The 22756-nt window shown below is 49.3% G+C and overlaps 1 protein-coding gene across 1 annotated transcript in view; it reads left to right on the forward strand.

Annotated features, from left to right (window-relative positions):
- LOC110499541 (ankyrin repeat and fibronectin type-III domain-containing protein 1-like) overlaps positions 1-22756 on the forward strand; it is a 113685-nt gene that overhangs the window by 23533 nt on the left and 67396 nt on the right. The window contains exons 4-7 of the mRNA XM_036956296.1: positions 4543-4737; positions 10278-10391; positions 12054-12151; positions 14533-14623. Coding sequence (XP_036812191.1) covers positions 4543-4737; positions 10278-10391; positions 12054-12151; positions 14533-14623 — 498 coding nt within the window. The remainder of the gene's footprint in view (positions 1-4542; positions 4738-10277; positions 10392-12053; positions 12152-14532; positions 14624-22756) is intronic.

A 22756-nucleotide genomic window follows, 5' to 3' on the forward strand; every position in this document is an offset into this window, starting at 1 on the left:
GGCCAGAGGAGGGGCCCCCACACATCCCCTAACCCTATCCCAGGCCAAAGGAGGGGCCTCCACACATCCCCTATCCCTATCCCAGGCCAGAGGAGGGGCCCCCACACATCCCCTAACCCTATCCCAGGCCAGAGGAGGGGCCCCCACACATCCCCTAACCCTATCCCAGGCCAAAGGAGGGGCCTCCACGCATCCCCTATCCCTATCCCAGGCCAGAGGAGGGGCCCTAACACATCCCCTAACCCTATCCCAGGCCAGAGGAGGGGCTCCCACACATCCCCTAACCCTATCCCAGGCCAGAGGAGGGGCCACCACACATCCCCTAACCCTATCCCAGGCCAGAGGAGGGGCCACCACACATTCCCTATCCCTATCCCAGGCCAGAGGAGGGGCCCCCACACATCCCCTAACCCTATCCCAGGCCAGAGGAGGGGCCCCCACACATCCCCTAACCCTATCCCAGGCCAGAGGGGGGGCCACCAGGGCCTCCCCACTGAAAAGCCCTGACAAAGTTTGACATTTAATGGTTTAACTTTTCCAACGATGCATGTAACGCCCTGCCAATTATACCTAAGTGATTTATTGTCCTCCGGGGCTGAGAGCGGAGAACGTCAAGTGTTTTTATAAACACACGCTCACACAGAGCACACACGCACACACAGAGCACACACGCTCACACAGAGCACACACGCTCACAGAGAGCACACACGCTCACACAGAGCACACACGCTCACACAGAGCACACACGCACACGTCTTACTGTGGTACAAACCGATCCCTGTAAACAAACAGAGGGGTAAGCGCGTTTCTGTTTATCCTCCTGGGGCTGACTGGGTTGGATTGGAGGGGTGGGGGATCTGACAGACCAGGTATGGAGAGGGTTGGCTGGGTTGGGGAAGAGGGGTGGGGTGGGGGGTCTGACAGACCAGGTATGGAGAGAGTTGACTGGGGTGGAGGGGTGGGGTGGAGGTCTGACAGACCAGGTATGGAGAGGGTTGGCTGGGTTGGAGGGGTGGTGTGGGGGTCTGACAGACCAGGTATGGAGAGGGTTGGGCTGGAGGGGTGGAGTGGGGGGTGGGGTGAGTGGGGTGACAGACTGGGTCAGAGAGATTACTCAAGATTCAAGTCGAAATTTGACGTTGTTGCAGGTCATAAGGACATTTGGGATACGGCTTCAAAACCGTCCACTAGGGGCAAAAAAAGAACATTCTAAAATCTGTTGCCGGGAGCTGGGATTGAAGCCACCAGCAGTCTATGGAGTGGGAGCACGCTGCTTAGACCACTGCGCCAGTCGTCCACAATGACCCAAACCATAATCCTTACTTTAACCAATCGGAATTAGAAGTTTACCCAAAAGTTTTTTCTGTATGTCCCAAACGTGAACCTTTAACTTAACCCAGTCGGAATGAATGCCTTAATGTAACCGTAGAGTTGTTTTTGTGTGCCTAATACGCCTAAAACATCTGTGCCCTAATACAGGATTTTGCCACTAGGGGCAATGGTGAGCACCTTTAGGCTTGGATTTTGCTAAGATGTTGTGGACGGGGGTGGTGGATGGGCGTAATCTGCGAGCTCTGGCCACGAGGATGGCGTGTTCAATCACAATGATTGGCACTTGTTTTTGCAACATTGACATTTGGAGCAACTTTAAAATTTGACATTTGGAGAAAGGTGGGAAAACATCTAATTCTGCAGTGAGACTGAGGGCTTGATGGGTGTGGTAGCCCAACCATGGAGCGGGTTGGAGGGTAATTAACGAGTCCCGCCAGGGGACTTTATTTAGGTCCCACCGTTCCTCATCCCGCCGTAGAACTGACCTGCCGGCAGACAGGCCAGACAATGGGCCTGTGTGTGAGCTTGTGTGTATGCGTTCATGCGTGTGTGTGTGGCTGGATGGACAGCTCTGCATGTTAATTTATAGCCCCATCAATTAACCACAGCCTGCGTCAGGCCTGTCACTCCTGAAGAAGCAGGAAATTGCACCTCGACGAGGCTAATACGGCTGCCACTCTTTTCCACTGCAGCCCAGACTCTGGATGTGTCCCAAACGGCACCCTATTCCCTACCTGGTCCCTATTGTTCCTGGTCAAAACTAGTGCACTTCAAGAAGTAGTGCACCATTTACAACGTAGCTTCAGACTTAGCTCAGACCCCCAGGTAACGAGATGGAAGGATGGAGGGATCACTGGGCTATTTACTTACTCTGTCGTCCTCCCTCTTTGTCACTCACCATCCCTCCACCCTCTCTACAACCCTCCCACCCCAGGGGCTAGGGGCACGGTGAGAGGTCCGTGAAAGAGGGTCTTCTCCTACAGACTTGGTTATTTGTTTATGTCATGGTCAATGACGAGAGAGAGCGAGAGAGAGAGAGAGAGAGAGAGAGAGAGAGAGACACGTTCTACTGCAGGGAGTGCTGGCACGAGGGCTAGGGTTTTACTATGACAAATCCGTGAGGCCAAATACACGTCTGTCTGTGTATTCCACTCACCCGCCAAGCAGGGGAATTCTACTAGTCTATCCTCGCATCCACATTGGACCTTTCAAAGCAGTGTGAAACTTTGTGTTCTCTCAGTGAAACTTGAGCTCTTTTCCAACTCTAATGATAATCTGTGTTTCACTGAATCTCCCATAGTAACCTGTGTTCTGTATCCCATAGTAACCTGTGTTCTGTATCCCATAGTAACCTGTGTTCTGTATCCCATAGTAACCTGTGTTTTGTATCCCAAAGTAATGTGTCTTCCATCTCCCATGGTAACGTGTTCTGTATCCCATAGTAATGTGTCTTCCATCTCCCATGGTAATGTGTTCTGTATCCCATAGTAACCTGTGTTCTGTATCCCATAGTAACCCGTGGTCTGTATCCCATAGTTACCCGTGTTCTGTATCCCATAGTAACATGTGTTCTGTATCCCATGGTAACCTGTGTTCTGTATCCCATAGTAACATGTGTTCTGTATCCCAATATAACCTGTGTTCTGTATCCCATAGTAACCTGTGTTCTGTATCCCATGGTAACCTGTGTTCTGTATCCCATAGTAACATGTGTTCTGTATCCCATAGTTACCTGTGTTCTGTATCCAATGGTAACCTGTGTTTTTCCCATGATCCACGGGTCCTCCTCTCAGATCCCCCCACTATGTCAGTCTGTTTGTGTCTAGTCAGCTGTAACAAGCAAGTCGAGCTGCAAGGTCTGTGGCCTGTACTTCTCTGAGTGGCCCTTGATAACAGAAGGCACAACACTCACTCTAACACAGTTTTTTTGAACTTTTGGAAAATATGAATCCTGTTTCCATTGATCATCCTTGAGATGTTTCCATAACTTGATTGGAGTCCACCGGTGGTAAATTCAATTTACAGGATTTGGAAAGGCACACACCTGTCTATGTCAGAGCAAAAACCAAGCCATGAGGTCGTCATGAGGTTGTCCGTAGAGCTCCGAGACAGGATTGTGTCGAGGCACAAATCTGGGAAGGGTACCAAAACATTTCTACAGCATTGAAGGTCCCCAAGAACACCGTGGCCTCCATCATTCTTAAATGGAAGAAGTTTGGAACCAACAAGACTCTTCCTAGAGCTGGCCGCCCGGCCAAACTGAACAATTGGGGGAGAAAGACCTTGGTCAGGAAGGTGACCAAGAACTCGATGGTCACTCTGACAGAGCTCCTCAGGAAAATTGACATGACAGCCTGCTTGAAGTTTGCCAAAAGGCACCTGAAGGACTCTCAGACCATGAAAAATAAGATTCTCTGGTCTGATAAAACCAATATTGAACTCTTTGGCCTGAATGCCAAGCGTCACGTCTGGAGGAAACCTGGCACCATCCCTACGGTGAAGCATGGTGGTGGCAGTATCATGATGTGGGGATGATTTTCAACTGCAGGGACTGGGGGACTAGTCAGGATCGAGGGAAAGATGAATGGAACAAAATACAGAGAGATCCTTGATGAAATCCTGCTCCAGAGCCTTCAGGACCTCAGACTGGGGTGAAGGTTCACCTTCCAACAGGACAAAGAGCCTAAGCACACAGCCAAGAGGCAGGAGTGGCTTCGGGACAAGTCTCTGAATGTCCTTGAGTGGCCCAGCCAGAGCCTGGATTTGAACCTGATCAAACATCTCTTAAGAGACCTGAAAATATCTGTGCAGCAACACTCCCCATCCAGCCTGACAGAGCTTGAGAGGATCTGCAGAGAAGAAGGGGAGAAACTCCCCAAATACAGGTTTGCTAAGCTTGTAGCGTCATACCCAAGAATACTCAATCGCTGCCAATGGTGCTTCAAGAAAGTACTGAGTAAAGTGTCTGAATACTTACAGAGTCGCGGTGAGCCGTATATTCCGCCATTGAGAGCTAGCTAGCTAAAATTGATTTTGGGCATCAATATGGCGGCCACTCTGGCTGAGAACATTCATGACAGTGGTGTGACATGACAGATGCAACCCATGTCTGTCTGTGTTCTAGTCCTTCTAGAGTGGTGAGGCTGTGCGGAGGGCAGGAGAACTACAATGGTACGTCTAGAACTTGTCTGTTTTGTGTCTGTGTTGTAGTTGTCAGTGTGGAGAGTCGCGAGGCCCACCTTAGCAGCCTGGTCATCGAAGCAGAGAGGAGGGCAGGGGAGCTGGCTGCTCAGGCCCAAAGAGACGGCCTTAGCCTGGAGGCCTGTGACAAGGACAAGCAGCTCCGAGCCTGGGAGTGGAGGTGCAAGCTCTACAAACGCATGACGACTGGCTTCCAGCATGCACGTGAGTATGCTGGGATCGTGTGTGTTTGTGGAGGGGGGAGGCTGTGTGTGTGTGTGTGTGTGTGTGTTTCGTTGTTCCTTTCTAATCAGGGACTGGTTTAGACCTGGGACACCAGGTAGGTGCAAATAATTATCAGGTAGAACAGAAAACCAGGAGGCTCTGGATCTCGTGGGGTCAGAGTTGAATACCTCTGGCTTAAGTAAACGCCATGGTGGAGGAGTTTGCTGAAGTGCTTCTGAAAACATACCAGAAAACATACTAGAACTGTAGAACTGTGGCAAACGTGTTGTTGTTGGTGTTGTTGTTGGAGGGGAGGACAGGAAGAGAGGAGGACAGGAAGAGATGAGGTGAGGAGGACAGGAACAGAGGAGGGGAGGAGGACAGGAAGAGATGAGGGGAGGACAGGAAGAGATGAGGGGAGGACAGGAAGAGAGGAGGAGAGGAGGACAGGAAGAGAGGAGGGGAGAACAGGAAGAGAGGAGGGGAGGAGAGGAGGACAGGAGGAGAAGAGGGGAGGACAGGAGGAGAAGAGGGGAGGAGGACAGGAGGGGAAGAGGGGAGGACAGGAAGAGAGGAGGGGAGGACAGGAAGAGAGGAGGGGAGAACAGGAAGAGAGGAGGGGAGGAGAGGAGGACAGGAGGAGAAGAGGGGAGGGGGACAGGAGGATGGGAGTGGAGGAGGACAGGAAGAGAGGAGGGGAGAACAGGAAGAGAGGAGGGGAGGAGGACAGGAGGAGAAGAGGGGAGGAGGACAGGACGAGAAGAGGGGAGAACAGGAAGAGAGGAGGGGAGGAGGACAGGAAGAGAAGAGGGGAGGAGGACAGGAGGAGAAGAGGGGAGAACAGGAAGAGAGGAGGGGAGGAGGACAGGAAGAGAAGAGGGGAGAACAGGAAGAGAGGAGGGGAGGAGGACAGGAAGAGAAGAGGGGAGGAGGACAGGAGGAGAGGAGAAGGACAGGAAGAGAGGAGGGGAGAACAGGAAGAGAGGGGGGGAGGAGGACATGAAGAGAAGAGGGGAGGAGGACAGGAGGAGAGGAGGACAGGAGGAGAAGAGGGGAGCAGGACAGGAGGAGAAGAGGGGAGAACAGGAAGAGAGGAGGGGAGGAGGACAGGAGGAGAAGAGGGGAGAACAGGAAGAGAGGAGGGGAGGAGGACAGGAGGAGAAGAGGGGAGGACAGGAAGAGAGGAGGGGAGAACAGGAAGAGAGGAGGGGAGGAGAGGAGGACAGGAGGAGAAGAGGGGAGGACAGGAGGAGAAGAGGGGAGGAGGACAGGAGGGGAAGAGGGGAGGACAGGAAGAGAGGAGGGGAGAACAGGAAGAGAGGAGGGGAGGAGAGGAGGACAGGAGGAGAAGAGGGGAGGGGGACAGGAGGATGGGAGGGGAGGAGGACAGGAAGAGAGGAGGGGAGAACAGGAAGAGAGGAGGGGAGGAGGACAGGAGGAGAAGAGGGGAGGAGGACAGGACGAGAAGAGGGGAGAACAGGAAGAGAGGAGGGGAGGAGGACAGGAAGAGAAGAGGGGAGGAGGACAGGAGGAGAAGAGGGGAGAACAGGAAGAGAGGAGGGGAGGAGGACAGGAAGAGAAGAGGGGAGAACAGGAAGAGAGGAGGGGAGGAGGACAGGAAGAGAAGAGGGGAGGAGGAGAGGAGGAGGACAGGAAGAGAGGAGGGGAGAACAGGAAGAGAGGGGGGGAGGAGGACATGAAGAGAAGAGGGGAGGAGGACAGGAGGAGAGGAGGGGAGGAGGACAGGAGGAGAAGAGGGGAGCAGGACAGGAGGAGAAGAGGGGAGAACAGGAAGAGAGGAGGGGAGGAGGACAGGAGGAGAAGAGGGGAGAACAGGAAGAGAGGAGGGGAGGAGGACAGGAGGAGAAGAGGGGAGAACAGGAAGAGAGGAGGGGAGGAGGACAGGAGGAGAAGAGGGGAGAACAGGAAGAGAGGAGGGGAGGAGGACAGGAAGAGAAGAGGGGAGGAGGACAGGAGGAGAAGAGGGGAGAACAGGAAGAGAGGAGGGAAGGACAGGAAGAGAGGAGGGGAGGAGGACAGGAGGAGAGGAGGGGAGGAGGACAAGAAGAGAGGAGGAGGACAGGAAGAGAAGAGGGGAGGACAGGAGAAGAGGAGGGGAGGAGGACAGGAAGAGATGAGGGGAGAACAGGAAGAGAGGAGGGGAGGAGGACAGGAAGAGAGGAGGGGAGGAGGACAGGAGGACAGGAAGAGAGGAGGGGAGAACAGGAAGAGAGGAGGGGAGGAAGACAGGAAGAGAGGAGGGGAGAACAGGAAGAGAGGAGGGGAGGAGGACAGGAAGAGAAGAGGGGAGGAGGACAGGAAGAGAAGAGGAGGGGAGGACAGGAAGAGATGAAGGGAGGACAGGAAGAGAGGAGGGGAGGACAGGAAGAGATGAAGGGAGGACAGGGAGAGAGGAGGGGAGGAGGACTGGAAGAGAGGGGGAGAGGAGGACAGGAAGAGATGAGGGGAGGAGGGCAGGAAGAGAGGAGGGGAGGAGGACAGGAAGAGATAAAGGGAGGACAGGAAGAGAGGATGGGAGGAGGACTGGAAGAGAGGAGGGGAGGAGGACAGGCAGAGAGGAGGGGAGGAGGACAGGAAGAGAGGAGGGGAGGAGGACAGGAGGAGGGGAGGAGGACAGGAAGAGAGGAGGGGAGGAGGACAGGAGGAGGGGAGAAGGACATGAAGAGAGGAGGGGAGAACAGGAAGAGAGGAGGGGAGGAGGACAGGAAGAGAAGAGGGGAGAACAGGAAGAGAGGAAGGGAGGAGGACAGGAAGAGAGGAGGGGAGAACAGGAAGAGAGGAGGGGAGGAGGACAGGCAGAGTTGAAGGGAGGACAGGAAGAGAGGAGGGGAGGAGGACAGGAAGAGATGAAGGGAGGACAGGAAGAGAAGAGGGGAGGAGGACAGCAAGAGAAGAGGGGAGGAGGACAGGAAGAGAGGAGGGGGGGAGGACAGGCAGAGAGGAGGGGAGGAGGACAGGCAGAGAGGAGGGGAGGACGACAGGCAGAGAGGAGGGGAGGAGGACAGGCAGAGAGGAGGGGAGGAGGACAGGCAGAGAGGAGGGGAGGAGGACAGGAAGAGAGGAGGGGAGGAGGACAGGAAGAGAGGAGGGGAGGAGGACAGGAGGAGGACAGGAAGAGAGGAGGGAGGAGGACAGGAAGAGAAGAAGGGAGGAGGACAGGAAGAGAGGAGGGGAGGAGGACAGGAAGAGAAGAGGGGAGAACAGGAAGAGAGGAAGGGAGGAGGACAGGAAGAGAGGAGGGGAGAACAGGAAGAGAGGAGGGGAGGAGGACAGGCAGAGTTGAAGGGAGGACAGGAAGAGAGGAGGGGAGGAGGACAGGAAGAGATGAAGGGAGGACAGGAAGAGAAGAGGGGAGGAGGACAGCAAGAGAAGAGGGGAGGAGGACAGGAAGAGAGGAGGGGGGGAGGACAGGCAGAGAGGAGGGGAGGAGGACAGGCAGAGAGGAGGGGAGGACGACAGGCAGAGAGGAGGGGAGGAGGACAGGCAGAGAGGAGGGGAGGAGGACAGGCAGAGAGGAGGGGAGGAGGACAGGAAGAGAGGAGGGGAGGAGGACAGGAAGAGAGGAGGGGAGGAGGACAGGAGGAGGACAGGAAGAGAGGAGGGAGGAGGACAGGAAGAGAAGAAGGGAGGAGGACAGGAAGAGAGGAGGGGAGGAGGACAGGAAGATAAGAGGGAGGAGGACAGGAAGAGAGGAGGGGAGGACGACAGGAAGAGATGAAGGGAGGACAGGAAGAGAGGAGGGGAGGAGGACTGGAAGAGAGGGGGGAGGAGGACAGGAAGAGATGAGGGGAGGACAGGAAGAGATGAAGGGAGGACAGGAAGAGAGGAGGGGAGGAGGACAGGAAGAGAGGAGGGAGGAGGACAGGAAGAGAGGAGGGGAGGAGGGGAGGACGAGATGAAAGGAGGACAGGAAGAGAGGAGGCGAGGAGGACAGGAGGAGAGGAGGACTGGAGGACTGGAAGAGAGGAGGGGAGGATGACGAGAGGAGAGACAAACACACACATGCACTTACGCAAAGACACACAAAGACACACACTATTTCTTTACCTTTGATATTGAATAATGCAATGTTGAGGAAGAACTTGCAAGTCAGCATTTCACTGTTCTGTTTACACCTGCTGTATCCTGTGCAAGTGACAAACACACTTTGATTTGACAAACACACATGATCTGCTTCTCTATCAGTAAGGAGGAGGTCTGTTGTGTTTGTGCCCCATCTAAACTGAACACACAACCATCTGTTTGGGCTGGCAGTTTACTCTGACCGCTCACTTAAATGGACACATTAAATCAGGTTACAGACATGTAGCTAATTTCTAGGACTCCTAGACTTCACCAGCAGTATCAGCAGGTTAACAAACCATCTGGCCTTAATGTACTTCATGTACTTATATAAACAGTACAGACACAAGAGGACTGGCCCCACCTCAAATCCTGGTTCCTCTCGACCAGGTACAGCCAGAAGAGGACTGGCCCCATCTCAAATCCTGGTTCCTCTCGACCAGGTACAGCCAGAAGAGGACTGGTCTCACCTCAAATCCTGGTTCCTCTTGACCAGGTACATCAGAGGAGGACTGGTCCCACCTCAAATCCTGGTTCCTCTTGACCAGGTACATCAGAAGAGGACTGGTCCCACCTCAAATCCTGGTTCCTCTTGACCAGGTACATCAGAAGAGGACTGGTCCCACCTCAAATCCTGGTTCCGCTCTACCAGGTACAGCCAGAAGAGGACTGGCCTCACCTCAAATCCTGGTTCCTCTCGACCAGGTACAGCCAGAAGAGAACTGGCTTCACCTCAAATCCTGGTTCCTCTCGACCTGGTACAGCCAGAAGAGGACTTGCCCCACCTCAAATCCAGGTTCCTCTCTACCTGGTACAGCCAGAAGAGGACTTGCCCCACCTCAAATCCTGGTTCCGCTCTACCAGGTACAGCCAGAAGAGGACTGGCCTCACCTCAAATCCTGGTTCCTCTCGACCAGGTACAGACAGAAGAGGACTGGCCCCACCTCAAATCCTTGTTCTTCTCTACCAGGTACAACCAGAAGAGAACTGGCCCCACCTCAAATCCTGGTTCCTCTCTACCAGATAGAGCCAGAAGAGTACTGCCCTCCCCACCTGATCCTGGTTCCTGGTTCCTCTTTACCAGTACAGCCAGAAGAGGACTGGACCCCCCTCTAACCCTGGTTCCTCTCGACCAGGTACAGCCAGAAGAGGACTGCCCCCCCCCCCCCCCCTTTGAAGCCTGGTTCCTCTTTACCAGTACGGCCAGAAGAGGACTGCCCCCCACCTTGAAGCCTGGTTCCTCTCAACCAGGTACAGCCAGAAGAGGACTGGCCGCCCCTCAATGTCTGGTTCCTCTCTAGATTTCGTCCTAGGTTCCTGCCTTTCTCGGGAGTTTTTCCTATTTACTGTTTCTGATCTTGCATTGCTTGCGCTTTGTGGTTTTAGGCTGGGCATCTGTAAAGCACTTTGTGACAACTTAAAAGGGCTTTCTAAAGTGTATTTGATGTGATTTGTAGGTGTGCCAGAGCCCCCGTCTGCAGTGCGTCTCAGTGTAACCAGTAGCTCCTCTCTCACGGTCACATTCCAGGAGCCCCGCTGCCTCAACTCTGCTGTGATCACCAAGCACAGAGGTACACACACACACACACACACACACACACACACAGAGATTAAAAGAGCAGCAATGCAGAAAGGAAACTAAATGGGTAGGAACAAATAAATTATTGTTCCCTTAATTTGTTACTTTCGCCTTCTATATGTATCTATCTCTCTGTCTCTCTCCTTCTCTCTTGTCTGTTTCTCTCTCTCTCTCAATTCAATTTAAATTGAAGTTCTCTCAATTAAATTCAATTTAAATGGAAGGTCTCTCTCTCTCTCTCAATTAAATTCAATTTAAATTGAAGGTCTCTCTCTCAATTAAATTCAATTTAAATTGAAGGTCTCTCTCTCTCTCTCAATTAAATTCAATTTAAATTGAAGGTCTCTCTCTCTGTCTCATCTGTTTCTAACCTCTGTACCCCGTCTGTCTGTCATCTCACTAACCTGCCCCCCTCTAGCCCTGTGGGATGACAGTAAATCTATTCCCCATGCCATGTGTGGTATTCCCTCCCTCCCTCCCTCCCTCCCTCCCTCCCTCCCTCCCTCCCTCCCTCCCTCCCTCCCTCCCTCTCTCCCTCTCTCCCTCTCTCCCTCTCTCTCTCTCTCCCTCCCTCCCTCCCTCCCCCCTTCCCTCCCTCCCTCCCTCCCTCCCTCCCTCCCTAAAGAGCCCAGCAGAGAGAGAGATCAGTGTATTGACCTGGAAAGGGCTGGTCATTTTGGACTAATAGACTTCTGCTGCAGATGTAGCATGTCACAACAGGCTTTGTAATGGTTTATAGTGGTGCTGCTGTCTACTCAGCAAGGCTTTTGCCTACATGTGTACACGTCTTCACATGCCGTTGAGACGTTCTGTGTCAACTGCTGACAAAGCAGAAGCAAAGGAGTGAAAATGAGAGAGACTGTACAGAGAGGGAGAGAGAGAGAGAGGGGGAGAGAGAGAGAGAGAGAGGCAGAGAGAGAGAGGAGAGAGAGAGAGGGAGAGAGAGAGAGGCAGAGAGAGAGAGAGAGAGAGAGAGAACAAACACAATTTTGATCAACTCCAATATCTACTGGGTGAAATACCACAGTGTGCCATCACAGCAGCAAGATTTGTGACCTGTTGCCACAAGAAAAGGGAAACCAGTGAAGAACAAACACCATTGTAAATACAACCCATATTTATGCTTATTTATTTTCCCTTGTGTACTTTAACCATTTGTACATTGTTACAACACTGTATATATATATATATATATATATATATATATATATATATATATATATATATATATATATAATATGACATTTGTAATGTTTATTGTTTTTTGTTTTTGAACTTCTGTATGTGTAATGTTTGTTGTTCATTTTTATTGTTTATTTCACTTTTGTATATTATCTACCTCACTTGCTTTGGCAATGTTAACATATGTTTCCCATGCCAATAAAGCCCTTAAATTGAAATTGAATTGAATCGAGAGAGACAGAGAGAAAGAGAGATAGGGAAAGCGAGGGACACCACACGCCTCAAGGCATTAGTAGATGAGAAGGTTAATAGTGTAATACACAGCACCAGGTGACCTATTGATTTATTATAAGGACACACACACACGCACACGCACACGCACTCACACACACAGCCTGTGTTGTTAATGTCTGTGAGTATTTGTAATGTTGACTGTGTGTGTGTGTGTGTGTGTGTGTGTGTGTTATTACAGTGGAGTGGAGCTGTCTAAAGGACTTTTCCATGCTGGCTGGAGACATGGTGTTGGAAAACCTACAGACACTCAAGTGTACCATCAACGGCCTCACCATGGTAAATAATGAAGGAACACAAAGAGAGAGGGAGAGGAAGATAGAGACTGAGAAAAGGAACAAAGAGAGAGGGAGAGGAAGATAGAGACTGAGAAAAGGAACAAAGAGAGAGGGAGAGGAAGATAGAGACTGAGAAAAGGAACAAAGAGAGAGAGAAGAGATAAAAAGTGGGAGTGAGAAGGAGCACAGAAAGAGAGAGCGAGAGGAGCGCAGAGAGAGAGCGAGGAGCAAAGAGAAAGAGGAGCGCAGAGAGAGAGAGGAGCAGAGAGAGAGAGAGGAGCGCACAGAGAGAGAGAGGAGCAGAGAGAGGAGCAGAGCGAGAGAGAAGCAGAGAGAGAGAGGAGCAGAGAGAGAGAGAGAGGAGCACAAAGAGAGAGGAGCGCAGAGAGAGAGAGGAGTGCAGAGAGAGGGGAGCGCAGAGAGGAGCACAAAGAGAGAGGAGCGCAGAGAGAGAGGAGCAGAGAGAGAGAGGAGCGCAGAGAGAGGAGCACAAAGAGAGAGAGGAGCAGAGAGAGAGAGGAGCGCAGAGAGAGAGAGGAGCACAGAGAGAGAGAGGAGCACAAAGAGAGAGGAGCATAGAGAGAGAGAGGAGGACAAAGAGAGAGGAGCGCAGAGAGAGACAGGAGCAGAGAGAGAGAGGAGCGCAGAGAGAGAGTGGAGCACAGAGAGGGAGGAGCGCAGAGAGAGAGAGGAGCACAAAGAGAGAGGAGCGCAGAGAGAGACAGGAGCACAGAAAGAGAGAGGAGCGCAAAGAGAGAGAGGAGCGCAGAGAGAGAGAGAGAAAGGAGCACAGAGAGAGAAAGGAGCCCAAAGAGAGAGGCTGGCAGAGAGAGAGGTGCTCAGAGAGAGAGAGGAGCAGAGAGAGAGGAGCACAAAGGGAGAGGAGCTCAAAGAGAGAGAGGAGCGCAGAGAGAGAGAGGAGCGCAGAGAGAGAGAGGAGCGCAGAGAGAGAGGTGCACAAAGGGAGAGAGGAGCACAAAGAGAGAGGAGCACAAAGAGAGAGAGGAGCACAGAGAGAGAGAGGAGCACAGAGAGAGAGAGGAGCACAGAGAGAGAGAGGAGCACAGAGAGAGAGAGGAGCACAAAGAGAGAGAGGAGCGCAAAGAGAGAGGGGCACAAAGAGAGAGAGGAGCGCAAAGAGAGAGGGGCACAAAGAGAGAGAGGAGCGCAAAGAGAGAGGGGCACAAAGAGAGAGAGGAGCGCAGAGAGAGAGGAGCACAAAGAGACAGAGGAGCACAAAGAAAGAGAGGAACACAAAGAGAGAGGAGCACAAAGAGAGAGAGGAGCGCAAAGAGAGAGGAGCACAGAGAGAGAGGAGCACAAAGAGAGAGAGGAGCGCAAAGAGAGAGAGGAGCGCAAAGAGAGAGAGGAGCACAGAGAGAGAGAGGAGCACAAAGAGAGAGAGGAGTGCAAAGAGAGAGGAGCACAAAGAGAGAGAGGAATGCAAAGAGAGAGAGGAGCACAGAGAGAGAGTAGCACAAAGAGAGAGAGGAGCGCAAAGAGAGAGGAGCGCAGAGAGAGAGAGGAGCACAAAGAGAGAGTAGCACAAAGAGAGAGAGGAGCGCAAAGAGAGAGGAGCGCAGAGAGAGAGAGGAGCACAAAGAGAGAGAGGAGCGCAAAGAGAGAGGAGCACAAAGAGAGAGAGGAGCGCAAAGAGAGAGGGGCACAAAGAGAGAGAGGAGCGCAGAGAGAGAGGAGCACAAAGAGACAGAGGAGCACAAAGAAAGAGAGGAGCACAAAGAGAGAGAGGAGCACAAAGAGAGAGAGGAGCGCAAAGAGAGAGGAGCACAGAGAGAGAGGAGCACAAAGAGAGAGAGGAGCGCAAAGAGAGAGAGGAGCACAGAGAGAGAGAGGAGCACAAAGAGAGAGAGGAGTGCAAAGAGAGAGGAGCACAAAGAGAGAGAGGAATGCAAAGAGAGAGAGGAGCACAGAGAGAGAGAGAGGAGCGCAAAGAGAGAGAGGAGCACAGAGAGAGAGTAGCACAAAGAGAGAGAGGAGCGCAAAGAGAGAGAGGAGCGCAAAGAGAGAGAGGAGCGCAAAGAGAGAGAGGAGCACAAAGAGAGAGGAGCACAAAGAGAGAGGAGCACAGAGAGAGAGAGGAGCACAGAGAGAGAGAGGAGTATACAGTAATTGGTTGGGTGAGTAAAGGAGAAGTGTGTGATGGAGGGAGGAAGTAAAGTAGTGTGTAAATGACTTAGTAATGACACAGTCGTGGAATGAGGGGGTGAACTAATTGCACGTAACTGAACCCCACCACTCCATAGCTCTGTCTGATCTCCTACTGTAGGATGTGATATCACTTGCTCAACTTTAATCTGCTTTCACTCTCTTCTTCGGGTTAGTACTTACACTGTGTGTGTGTGTGTGTGTGTGTGTGTCCAGGGGAGGCTGTACTATGTCCAAGTGTCAGCCTACAACATGAAGGGTTGGGGTCCACCTCAGTCAACTCTACCCCCCTCTGCTTCACCCTCCAGTGAGTTCCTTACTTTGTTAGGTTTGAATCAAAACTTTCTTGACTCTAGCTTCATACTAAATGGTAGAATCGGTCTGGGCACTGCTGTAAAAACCGCAGAGGGTTTTTTTCCTAGAAAATTATAAGACGTGTCACGTAGTGTCATGTTCACACAGCCTGCTATGACAGTTTACATCACACAGCCTGCTATGACAGTTTTCATCACACAGCCTGCTATGACAGTTTACATCACACAGCCTGCTATGACAGTTTTCATCACACAGCCTGCTATGACAGTTTTCATCACACAGCCTGCTATGACAGTTTTCATCACACAGCCTGCTATGACAGTTTTCATCACACAGCCTGCTATGACAGTTTTCATCACACAGCCTGCTATGACAGTTTTCATCACACAGCCTGCTATGGCAGTTTTCATCACACAGCCTGCTATGACAGTTTTCGTCAACTCCATCATTCAGTCGGATTGAAACTCAGACAAGTTTTACTCCCTGTGTTCTATCTTGAGATTTAGTGATGGGGAAAAATCAATACAGTAGAGTATCGCGATATTATATTGATTCTATGACTCCAAGTATCGATTCTCTAATAATTGTTACGAATAAATTATATTATTGAATTTTCAACCCTAACTAGGGGTTGGTATAATGCCACCACTATAATGATGTTTAAATGTTCATAAATGACCAGCATGGTCAAATAATAATAATCACAGTAGTTGTCGAGGGTGCAGCAAGTCAGCACCTCAGGAGTAAATGTCAGTTGGCTTTTCATAGCCGATCATTAAGAGTATCTCTACCTGCTGTCTCTAGAGAGTTGAAAACAGCATGTCTGGGACAGGTAGCACGTCCGGTGAACAGGTCAGGGTTCCATAGCCACAGGCAGAACAGTTGAAACTGGAGTAGCAGCACGGCCAGGTGGACTGGGTACAGCAAGGAGTCCTCATGCCAGGTAGTCCTGAGGCATGGTCCTAGGGCTCAGGTCCTTCGAGAGAGAGAAAGAAAGAGCGAATTAGAGAGAGCATACTTAAATTCACACAGGACACCGGATAAGACAGGAGAAGTACTCCAGATATAACAAACTGACCCTAGCCTCCCGACACTTACAGTGCCTTGCGAAAGAATTCGGCCCCCTTAAACTTTGCGACCTTTTGCCACATTTCAGGCTTCAAACATAAAGATATAAAACTGTATTTTTTTGTGAAGAATCAACAACAAGTGGGACACAATCATGAAGTGGAACGACATTTATTGGATATTTCAAACTTTTTTAACAAATAAAAAACTGAAAAATTGGGCGTGCAAAATTATTCAGCCCCCTTAAGTTAATACTTTGTAGCGCCACCTTTTGCTGCGATTACAGCTGTAAGTCGCTTGGGATATGTCTCTATCAGTTTTGCACATCGAGAGACTGACATTTTTTCCCATTCCTCCTTGCAAAACAGCTCGAGCTCAGTGAGGTTGGATGGAGAGCATTTGTGAACAGCAGTTTTCAGTTCTTTCCACAGATTTTCGATTGGATTCAGGTCTGGACTTTGACTTGGCCATTCTAACACCTGGATATGTTTATTTTTGAACCATTCCATTGTAGATTTTGCTTTATGTTTTGGATCATTGTCTTGTTGGAAGACAAATCTCCGTCCCAGTCTCAGGTCTTTTGCAGACACCATCAGGTTTTCTTCCAGAATGGTCCTGTATTTGGCTCCATCCATCTTCCCATCAATTTTAACCATCTTCCCTGTCCCTGCTGAAGAAAAGCAGGCCCAAACCATGATGCTGCCACCACCATGTTTGACAGTGGGGATGGTGTGTTCAGCTGTGTTGCTTTTACGCCAAACATAACGTTTTGCATTGTTGCCAAAAAGTTCAATTTTGGTTTCATCTGACCAGAGCACCTTCTTCCACATGTTTGGTGTGTCTCCCAGGTGGCTTGTGGCAAACTTTAAACGACACTTTTTATGGATGTCTTTAAGAAATGGCTTTCTTCTTGCCACTCTTCCATAAAGGCCAGATTTGTGCAATATACGACTGATTGTTGTCCTATGGACAGAGTCTCCCACCTCAGCTGTAGATCTCTGCAGTTCATCCAGAGTGATCATGGGCCTCTTGGCTGCGTCTCTGATCAGTCTTCTCCTTGTATGAGCTGAAAGTTTAGAGGGACGGCCAGGTCTTGGTAGATTTGCAGTGGTCTGATACTCCTTCCATTTCACTATTATCGCTTGCACAGTGCTCCTCGGGATGTTTAAAGCTTGGGAAATCTTTTTGTATCCAAATCCGGCTTTAAACTTCTTCACAACAGTATCTCGGACAAGCCTGGTGTGTTCCTTGTTCTCCATGATGCTCTCTGCGCTTTTAACGGACCTCTGAGACTATCACAGTGCAGGTGCATTTATACGGAGACTTGATTACACACAGGTGGATTGTATTTATCATCATTAGTCATTTAGGTCAACATTGGATCATTCAGAGATCCTTATTGAACTTCTGGAGAGAGTTTTCTGCACTGAAAGTAAAGGGGCTGAGTAATTTTGCACGCCCAATATTTCAGTTTTTGATTTGTTAAAAAAGTTTGAAATATCCAATAAATGTCGTTCCACTTCATGATTGTGTCCCACTTGTTGTTGATTCTTCACAAAAAAATACAGTTTTATATCTTTATGTTTGAAGCCTGAAATGTGGCAAAAGGTCGCAAAGTTTAAGGGGGCCAAATATCTTCGCAAGGCACTGTAAACTACTGCAGCATAAATACTGGAGGCTGAGACAGGAGGGGTCAGGAGACACTGTGGCCCCATCCGATGATACCCCCGGACAGGGCCAAACAGGAAGGATATAACCCCAACCACTTTGCCAAAGCACAGCCCCCACACCACTAGAGGGATATCTTCAACCACCAACTTACCATCCTGAGACAAGGCCGAGTATAGCCCACAAAGATCTCTTCCACGGCACAACCCAAGGGGGGGCGTCAACCCAGACAGGAAGATCACATCAGTGACTCTACCCACTTAAGTGAAGCACCTCTCCTAGGGACGGCATGAAAGAGCACCAGTAAGCCAGTGACTCAGCCCCTGTAATAGGGTTAGAGGCATTGATTCCCAGTGGAAAGAGGGGAACTGGTCAGGCAGAGACAGCAAGGGCTGTCAATCCTGGGCCAGACTAAACTCAATCATATGACCCACTGAAGAGATGAGTCTTCAGTAAAGACTTCAACGTTGAGACCGAGTCTGCGTCTCTCACATGGGTAGGCAGACCATTCCATAAAAATGGAGCTCTATAGGAGAAAGCCCTGCCTCCAGCTGTTTGCTTAGAAAGTCTGCGTCTTGTGACCGTAGCATATGTGTAGGTATGTACGGCAGGACCAAATCAGAGAGAGAGCTAGGAGCAAGCCCATGTAATATTTTGTAGGTTAGCAGTAAAACCTTCAAATCAGCCGTTGCCTTAACAGGAAGCCAGTGTAGGGAGACTAGCACTGGAGTAATATGATCCATTTTGGGGGTTCTTGTCAGGATTCTAGCAGCCTTATTTAGCACTAACTGAAGTTTATTTAATACTTTATCCGGAGAATTGAGTTTCTGATTTTTGCAATGTTACGTAGATGGAAAAAAGCTGTCCTTGAAACAGTCTTGATATGTTCGTCAAAAGAGAGATCAGGGTCCAGAGTAACGTCAAGGTCCTTCACAGTTTTATTTGTTTTATTTGTGCAACCATTAAGATTAATTGTCAGATTCAACAGAAGATCTCTTTGTTTCTTGGGACCTAGAACAAGCATCTCTGTTTTGTCCGTTTTTAAAAGTAGAAAGTGTGCAGCCATCCACTTCCTTATGTCTGAAACACAGACTTCTAGCGAGGGCAATTTTGGGGCTTCACCATGTTTAATTGAAATGTACAGCTGTGTGTCATCCGCACAGCAGTGAAAGTTAACACTATGTTTTCTAATGACATCCGCAAGAGGTAAAATATATAGTGAAAACACTAGTGGTCCTAAAACGGAACCTTGAGGAACACCGAAATTTACAGTTGATTTGTCACAGGACAAACAGTTCACAGAGACAAACTAATAACTTTTCCCGACAGATAAGATCTAAACCAGGCCAGAACTTGTTCGTGTAGACCAATTTGAATTTCCAATCTCTCCAAAAGAATGTGGTGATCGATGGTATCAAAAGCAGCACTAAGGTCTAGGAGCACGAGGACAGATGCAGAGCCTCGGTCTGATGCCATTAAAAGGTAATTTACCACCTTCACAAGTGCTGTCTCAGTGCTATGATGGGGTCTAAAACCAGACTGAAGTATTTTGTATACATTGTTTGTCTTCAGGAAGGCAGTGACATTTTCTAAAAATGTTGAGAGGAATGGAAAATTCGATATAGGCCGATAGTTTTTTATATTTTCTAGGTCAAGGTTTGGCTTCTTCAAGAGAGGCTTTCAAGAGAGGCTTTATTACTGTCACTTTTAGTGAGTTTGGTACACATCCGGTGGATAGAGAGCCGTTTATTGTTCAACATAGGAGGGCCAAGCACAGGAAGCAGCTCTTTCAGTAGTTTAGTTGGAATAGGGTCCACTATGCAGCTTGAAGGTTTAGAGACCATGATTATTTTCATCATTGTGTCAAGGGATATAGTACTAAAACACTTGAGAATCTCTCTTGATCCTAGGTCCTGACAGAGTTGTGCAGACTCAGGACAACTGAGCTTTGAAGGAATACGCAGATTTAAAGAGGAGTCCGTAATTTGCTTTCTAATAATCATGATCTTTTCCTCAAAGAAGTTAATGAATTTATTACTACTGAAGTGAAAGCCATCCTCACTTAGGGAATGCTGCTTTTTAGTTAGCTTTGCAACAGTATCAAAAAGACATTTCGGATTGTTCTTATTTTCCTCAATTAAGTTGGAAAAATAGGATGATCGAGCAGCAGTGAGGGCTCTTCGATACCACACGGTACTGTCTTTCCAAGCTAGTCGGAAGACTTCCAGTTTGGTGTGGCGCCATTTCCGTTCCAATTTTCTGGAAGCTTGCTTCAGAGTTCGGGTATTTTCTGTATACCAGGGAGCTAGTGTCTTATGAAAAATGTTTTTAGTTTTTAGGGGTGCAACTGCATCCAGGGTATTGCGCAAGGTTAAATTGAGTTCTTCAGTTAGGTGGTTAACTGACTTTTGTCCTCTGACGACCTTGGGTAGCCATATTTCAGTCAGGTCAATCACATCCAGATTATGATCAGTGATTAGTTCATTGACTATAACTGCCTTTGAAGTAAGGGATCTAACATTAAGTAGCCCTATTTTGAGATGTGAGGTATCACGATCTCTTTCAATAATGGCAGGAATGGAGGGGGTCTTTATCCTAGTGAGATTGCTAAGGCGAACACCGCCATGTTTAGTTTTTCCCAACCTAGGTCGAGGCACAGACACGGTCTCATTGGGGATAGCTGAGCTGACTACACTGACTGTGCTAGTGGCATACTCCACTAATCTGGCAGACTGGCTAACAGCCTGCGGCCTGAACTGCACCCTATCTCATTGTGGAGCTAGAGGAGTTAGAGCCCTGTCTATGTTGGTAGATAAGATGAGAGCACCCCTCCAGCTAGGATGGAGTCTGTCACTCCTCAGCACTCCGTCACTCCTATCAAACGCTCCCTGAGTCACTCCAGTGAGCAGGCCTTTCTAACCGACCTGGCCGGGGTATCCTGTAAGGATATTGATCTCATCCCGTCAGTAGAGGATGCCTGTTTTTTTTTTAAATGCCTTCCTCACCATCTTAAATAAGCATGCCCCCTTCAAGAAATTTAGAACCAGGAACAGATATAGCCCTTGATTCTCTCCAGACCTGACTGCCCTTAACCATCACAAAAACATCCTATAGCTTTCTGCATTAGCATCGAACAGCCCCCGTGACATGCAACTTTTCAGGGAAGCTAGAAACCAATATACACAGGCAGTTAGAAAAGCCAAGGCTAGCTTTTTCAAGCAGAAATTTGCTTCCTGCAACACAAACTCAAAAAAGTTCTGGGACACTGTAAAGTCCACGGAGAATAAGAACACCTCCTCCCAGCTGCCGACTGCCCTGAGGATAGGAAACACTTTCACCACCGATAAATCCACTATAATTGAGAATTTTAATAAGCATTTTTCTACGGCTGGCCATGCTTTCCACCTGGCTACCCCTACCCTGGTCAACAGCACTGCACCCCCCTAGCAACTTGCCCAAGCCTTCCCCATTTCTCCTTTTCCCAAATCCAGTCAGCTGATGTTCTGAAAGAGCTGCAAAATCTGGACCCCTACAAATCCGCCGGGCTAGACAATCTGGACCCTTTCTTTCTCAAAGTATCTGCCGAAATTGTTGCAACTCCTATTACTAGCCTGTTCAACCTCTCTTTCGTGTCGTCTGAGATTACCAAAGATTGGAAAGCAGCTGCGGTCATCCCCCTCTTCAAAGGGGTGGGCACTCTTGACCCAAACTGCTACAGACCTATATCTATCCTACCCTGCCTTTCTAAGGTCTTCGAAAGCCAAGTCAACAAACAAATTACCGACCATTTAGAATCCCACCATACCTTCTCTGCGATGGTTTCAGAGCTGGTCATGGGTGCACCTCAGCCACACTCAAGGTCCTAAACAATATCTTAACCACCATCGATAAGAAACAATACTGTGCAGCCGTATTCATTGACCTGGCCAAGGCTTTCCACTCTGTCAATTACCACATCCTCATCGGCAGACTCGATAGCCTTGGTTTCTCAAATGATTGCCTCGCCTGGCTCACTAACTACTTCTCTGATGGAGTTCAGTGTGTCAAATCGGAGGGCCTGTTGTCCGGGCCTCTGGCAGTCTCTATGGGGATGCCTCAGCGTTCAATTCTCGGACCGACTCTCTTCTCTGTATACATCAATGATGTCGCTCTTGCTGCTGGTGAGTCTCTGATCCACCTCTACGCAGACGACACCACTCTGTATAATTCTGGCCCTTCTTTGGACACTGTGTTAACAACCCTCCAGACGAGCTTCAATTCCATACAACTCTCCCTCCGTGGCCTCCAATTGCTCTTAAATACAAATAAAACTAAATGCATGCTCTTCAACCGATCGCTGCCTGCACCCGATCGCTGCCTGCACCTGCCCGCCCGTCCAACATCACTACTCTGGACGGTTCTGACTGTAAACTCTCCTTCCAGACTCACATCAAACAGTTAAATCTAGAATTGGCTTCCTATTTCTCAACAAAGCATCCTTCACTCATGCTGCCAAACATATCCTTGTAAAACTGACCATCCTACCAATCCTCGACGTCGGTGACAAAATAGCCTCCAATACCCTACTCAATAAATTGGATGCAGTCTATCACAGTGCCATCCGTTTTGTCACCAAAGCCCCATATACTACCAACCACTGCGACCTGTACTTTCTCGTTGGCTGGCCCTCGCTTCATACTCGTCGCCAAACCCACTTGCTCCAGGTTATCTACAAGACCCTGCGAGGTAAAGTCCCCCCTTATCGCAGCTCACTGGTCACCATAGCAGCACCCAACTGTAGCACGCGCTCCAGAAGGTATATCTCACTAGTCACCCCCAAAACCCATTCTTCCTTTGGCCTCCTCTCCTTCCAGTTCTCTGCTGCCAATGACTGGAACGAACTACAAAAAACTCTGAAACTGGAAACACATATCTCCCTCACTAGCTTTAAGCACCAGCTGTCAGAGCAGCTCACAGATTACTGCACCTGTACATAGCCCATCTATAATTTAGCCCAAACAACTACCTCTCCCCCTACTGTATTTATTTATTTATTTTGCTCCTTTGCACCCCATTATTTCTATCTCTACCTTGCACATTCTTCCACTGCAAATCTACCATTCCAGTGTTTTTCTTGCTATATTGTATTTACTTCGCCACCATGGACTTTTTTTGCCTTTACCTCCCTTATCTCACCTCATTTGCTCACATTGTATATAGACTTTTCTACTGTATTATTGACTGTATGTTTGTTTTACTCCATGTGTAACTCTGTGTCGTTGTATGCAATTGTAAATGAGAACTTGTTCTCAACTTGCCTACCTGGTTAAATAAAGGTGAAATAAATAAAATAAAAAACTTCACAGCAAGAGTTGTTAACATCGGTTTTAACCCACAGTCAGGACTCTAT

This window comes from Oncorhynchus mykiss, chromosome 20 (genome assembly GCF_013265735.2).
Source record: "Oncorhynchus mykiss isolate Arlee chromosome 20, USDA_OmykA_1.1, whole genome shotgun sequence".
Taxonomy (NCBI): domain Eukaryota; kingdom Metazoa; phylum Chordata; class Actinopteri; order Salmoniformes; family Salmonidae; genus Oncorhynchus; species Oncorhynchus mykiss.